At 46.8% G+C, this 5,056-nt stretch overlaps 1 protein-coding gene across 2 annotated transcripts; it reads left to right on the top strand.

Moving 5' to 3' along the window:
- Window positions 1-421: 421 nt before the first annotated feature.
- Window positions 422-3,656, top strand: LOC147460300 (pentatricopeptide repeat-containing protein At4g18520, chloroplastic-like). Of its 2 annotated transcripts, none has more exons than XM_086511382.1 (2): window positions 422-620; window positions 760-3,656. In XM_086511382.1, exons 1-2 carry the CDS (start codon window positions 564-566, stop codon window positions 3,520-3,522), a joined length of 2,820 nt encoding a protein of 939 aa, XP_086367508.1. In that variant the 5' UTR covers window positions 422-563; the 3' UTR covers window positions 3,523-3,656. The 2 variants fall into 2 exon arrangements, with proteins under 2 accessions (XP_086367508.1, XP_086367509.1); XM_086511383.1 differs by lacking the exon at window positions 422-620 and having other exon boundaries at window positions 850-987; window positions 1,088-3,656.
- The last annotated feature ends 1,400 nt before the right edge of the window (window positions 3,657-5,056 follow it).

The raw sequence follows: 5,056 nt of genomic DNA, 5'->3' as shown, positions 1-5,056 counted from the left end.
CAATGGCCCACAGTAGGCGTCGTGAGGCGGGTGCAATCCGGGCCGTTCGATCGACATTTGTACTAGGTGTGAACTAAGCGTGAACTCAGAGATATGTGCACCACACCAAATTTGGTGTGAACCTCGGTGTGAACTTGACGTGAACACGGTGCAAACTGAGGAGGGCCTGCACACCACACCGAATTTGGTGTGAACTCAGTGCGAACTCGGTGTGAACTAGGTGTAAACTTGTCCGCGACGCCGTGATCTTTAAATTTATCCCACACACACCTTCCAATGAACTCGCGTTAGCCTAGTGGTTAGAGTCAATCCCGTGGGGCGGGGGGGGGGGGGGGGGGGGGGGGGGAGAGGCCGAGAAAGTGGGAATCTTTTACATTCCTTAGGCAATCCAATGGTCATGATCAACCGGTGAGCGTGAGCCATTGATCCCACCTCCCAAATGGAGATGTCAATTAGAGTAATGTCACACACACACACACCATGATCAGGCCGTAGGGGTCTCGCTCTCCACTGCTCCAGCACTGTCTCCTGATAATGGCTCGTTGTTCTGTCTGCATCTGCATATGAGGGACAAATCGATGGCTACATTGGCCGTCTCTGTAGGACGGCATACTGTCAAGGTAAGAAACGCTGTCTCTCTTTGGGTTTCTTTCTCCTCGATCCCCCCCCCCCCCCCCGGGGGCCCACACACACACAGAGAGAGAGAGAGAGAGAGAGAGAGAGAGAGAGATGAAAAGGTCACTGGTTTTGTGGCCACAGAATGGTGGCAAATCGACTGACAACTCCAGGGAAGAAGCAATATTGGCTGCACAAGTCAAGCATAGACTGGAAGAGCATGATGAGGAGTCAAAAGCGTTGAGTTTTTCTTTTCTGACCGAACTAAAAGCCTGTGCTCAGAAGAAGGATTTGTACCAAATCAGTAGGATACACACTGATCTCTGCAATAGTGGGTTACTTCAGAAAGACACATATTTAGGGAACACATTGGTGAGTGCGTATGCCAAATGTGGTGCCCTAACAAAAGCACGAGAATTTTTTGATGGGCTTCTTGTTCGGAATGTCATCACTTGGAATGCACTGATTGCAGGATATGCCCAACATGGCTGTGGTAAGGAAGCTCTGGGCTGTTTTCACCAGATGCGAAGGGAAGGCCTCTCTCCAAATGCAATTACCTATGCTTGCACCTTGAAGGCCTGTTGCCTTACGCAAGACCTTCACATGGGTGAGAGGATTCATGACGAGATTGCCAGTCAGGAGCTATTGGAGAAACAGGTTGTTCTTGGCAATGCTTTGGTTGATATGTATGCCAAATGTGGTGCCCTCAAGAAAGCAAGAAAAGTCCTTGATGAGATTTCAGTCCGAGATGTCGTCTCTTGGAGCGCGCTTATTGCAGGATATGCCGAACATGGTTGTGGCAAGGAAGCTCTGTGTTGTTTTCACCAGATGCGAAGGGAAGGCCTTTCTCCAAATGCAATCACCTATGCTTGCACCTTGAAGGCCTGTGGCCTTACACAAGACCTTCACATGGGTGAGAGAATTCACGATGAGATTGCTAGTCAGAGGCTGTTGGAGAAACATGCTGTGCTTGGCAATGCTTTGGTCGATATGTACGCCAAGTGTGGTGCCCTCTTGAAAGCACGAGAAGTTCTTGATGGGCATCCTCGCCGGGATGTCGTCTCATGGAATGCTTTGATTGCAGGATATGCCCAACATGGCTGTGGCAAGGAAGCCCTGGGCTGTTTTCACCAGATGCAAAGGGAAGGCCTTTCTCCAGGTGTAATCACCTATGCTTGTACCTTGAAGGCGTGTGGCCTTATGCAAGACCTTCACACGGGTAAGAGAATTCACGACGAGATTGCGAGTCAAGGGTTGTTGGAGAAAGGTGTTGTGCTTGGCAGTGCTTTGGTCGACATGTATGCCAAATGTGGTGCCCTTACGAAAGCACAAAAAGTTCTTGATAAGCTTTCTGTCCGAAATGTCATCTCTTGGAGCGCGTTGATTGCAGGATATGCCCAACATGGCTGTGGAAAGGAAGCTCTTTGCTGTTATCACCGGATGCGAAGGGAAGGCCTCTCTCCGAATGCAATCACCTATGCTTGCACCTTGAAGGCCTGTGGCCTTACGCAAGACCTTCATGTGGGTGAGAGAATTCACGATGAGATTTCTAGTCAGGGTCTGTTGGAGGAACATGCTGTGCTTGGCAATGCTTTGGTCGATATGTATGCCAAATGTGGTGCCCTAACAAAAGCACGAGAAGTTCTTGATGGGCTTCCTGTCCGGAATGTCATCACTTGGAACGCACTGATTGCAGGATATACCCAACACGGCTGTGGTAAGGAAGCTCTGGGCTGTTTTCACCAGATGCGAAGGAAAGGCTTCTCTCCAAATGCAATCACCTATGCTTGCACCTTGAAGGCGTGTGGCCTTACACAAGATGTTGACATGGGTGAGAGAATTTACATTGAGATTGCTAGTCAGGGGTTGTTGGAGAATGATGTTGCGCTTAGTAATGCTTTGGTCGATATGTATGCAAAATGTGGTGCTCTCACGAAAGCACGAAAAGTTCTTGATGGGCATCCTCTCCGAGATGTCGTCTCTTGGAGCACGCTGATTGCAGGATATGTCCAACATGGATGTGGCAAGGAAGCTTTGGGCTGTTTTCACCAGATGCGAAAGGAAGGCCTTTCTCCAGATGCAATCACCTATGCTTGCACCTTAAAGGCCTGTGGCCTTACGCAAGATGTTGACATGGGTGAGAGAATTTACGATGAGATTGCTAGTCAGCGGCTGTTGGAGAAAGATGTTGTGCTTGGCGGTGCTTTGGTGGACATGTATGCTAAATGTGGCGCCCTTACGAAAGCACAAAAAGTTCTTGATGAGCTTTCTATCCGAAATGTCGTCTCTTGGAGCGCATTGATTGCAGGATATTCCCAACATGGCTGTGGCAAGGAAGCTTTGGGCTGTTTTAACCAGATGCAAAGTGAGGGTTTCTCGCCCAATGAAGTGTCTTGGAGTGCTCTTATAGGAGGATATGCCCAACAAGGGCTGGCCAAAGAAGCTTTGAACTGTTTTTTTTGGATGCAACACGAGGGCACCTCCCCAACTGCAATCACTTTTCTTAGTGTGCTCAATGCATGTAGTCATTCAGGTCTATTGGATGAGGGCCAAATGCTTTTTGATAGCATGAGGGAAAAATATTGCATTATACCATACAAAGAGCACTACACTTCCATGGTTGACCTTTTTGGGCAGGCTAGGCATTTTGAGAAAGCTATGCGAGTTATCAAGATGATGCCATCATCTGATTATCCTCCAGTTTGGTTGGCTCTTCTAGGTGCTTGTCGAAAGTGGGGAAATGTGGAGCTTGGAAGATTGGCTTTTGAGCGTACAATAGAATTAGATAAATGTAATGCTGCAGCATATGTTTTAATGAGTACCATTTATTCAGCTGCCGGCATGCAGGAGGCGACACAAAACATTGAGTGCATGAGAATCAGAATGATGCCTGGACGTAGCTGCTGAACTGATAGATTTGCTGTAGGGGATACTGAGCACCATTCCTGATTCTCATGCAAGGATATCTATGTAAGGAATTTTTGTCCTGCTAAAAAGCAGGTCATAGAGGAGATGCAACTAAGGAGTACTTTCACATGGATGGCCAATATTTCAGCGGTTCTTTTGGGCACTCAATTTGAGGCAGCCAAGCTGCGAGAACTTTAAAGTGGTGCAGAATTTGCAGATGGAGGGGATAGGATGTAGGTTATAGCCTTGCCGCTAAAGATTGACCCTCCATAACCATCACGCAGGTCTAGATATTTCTCTCTTGCTCTCTTCTCCTTCCCAAAGTCTGTGTGCAATTTATTGCACCTCCTGCTTCAGCTCGTCGACACGTCCGCACCATCAATCGGAGACAACTTCAATGCATCACACCATCAAGCGAAGCCGTAGCCAAGGGTGTGCAGGTTCTTTTCACACACACACACACACACACACACACACACAGAGAGAGAGAGAGAGAGAGAGAGAGAGAGAGAGATTGAATTATCATCCGCGGAGGTCAGATGACCCATGGGACCGAAATCAAAACATTACAAAAGGAGTTATTCTAAACAAGAGGATCGTGAGATACATCTCAGTTAAGGAATGAGGGTCCAAAGAGGTGTCAAAAGGAAAGTTAAAATAAACAAAAGTAAGAAGGGGAAGGTGAGGAGGGAGCCTGCTTGGGAGTTCGAAACTCTTGGATGATGGCTTTACCTCCTCGATAGACTGCCCATTTCTTTGTTGTGCGTGCTTCTTGCATCTTTTGGAGTTCTGCCTTTTTGTGTTTGAGTTGGGCGGGTGTGAGATCTTCTGCAAACCAAATTTTAGTATCCTTGAGAAGCTTTGATTGCTCAAGGAGTTCGACTCGATCCGCCTTGGTCTTGAAATTGAGGATTGCGTGATTGGTGCAATGTTCATGTGTAATCAAGGTGATTATTGCTGGATCCCATTGTACCAAGGGGGTTATTGCTTGGATACGGGCAAAGCACTCGTGAAACAGAGAGAGAGAAGAAGAAGAAGAAGAGAGTTTTAACGTCATAGGAAACTATCCCAAGAGACCTTAAAGATCTAGCCCACGAGGAGAGTTGAACTCAAGACCTGTTAATCCATAGGGAAATGGCATAACCAATCTACCACACTTGAGAGAGAGAGAGAGAGAAAGAGAGAGAGAGAGAGAGTTGATGTGTGTGTGTGAATCAATAAACACAAGGCTGAAATTTAGTTTCATGTAGGTGTGTTTCAGGGTGGTGATGGAAAGGAGAAGAAACATGTATGGTGGGTGGGAGGACTATATCAATGGATGGTGGACAATGATGGAGATACTTATAAAAGAGGTAGTTTTGCAAAAAAATGTTCTTATTATGTGGTTTGGAATTTGGTGAGTACCTATGGCTACCCTATTTTGGTAACATTGGAATTGCTCCAAGTCTGCCTTTAAAAAAAAATCAGTTTCTAAAGCACACTCTTGCTTTCAAGGCTTCTTTCCCATAGGTGAAAGTTGCAAAAGCAATCTCTT

Source organism: Adiantum capillus-veneris, chromosome 4 (assembly GCF_014529385.1).
Source record: "Adiantum capillus-veneris isolate H3 chromosome 4, ASM1452938v2, whole genome shotgun sequence".
Taxonomy (NCBI): Eukaryota; Viridiplantae; Streptophyta; class Polypodiopsida; order Polypodiales; family Pteridaceae; genus Adiantum; species Adiantum capillus-veneris.
Note: the sequence above shows the minus strand (reverse complement) of the source record. Positions and strands in the feature narration are given on the sequence as shown.

Coding starts and splice junctions, on each gene's coding strand:
- LOC147460300 (XM_086511382.1), top strand. CDS start 564: ATGAGGGACAAATCGATGGCTACATTGGCCGTCTCTGTAGGACGGCAT. Junction 621..759: donor TAGGACGGCATACTGTCAAG/GTAAGAAACGCT, acceptor TTGTGGCCACAG/AATGGTGGCAAATCGACTGA.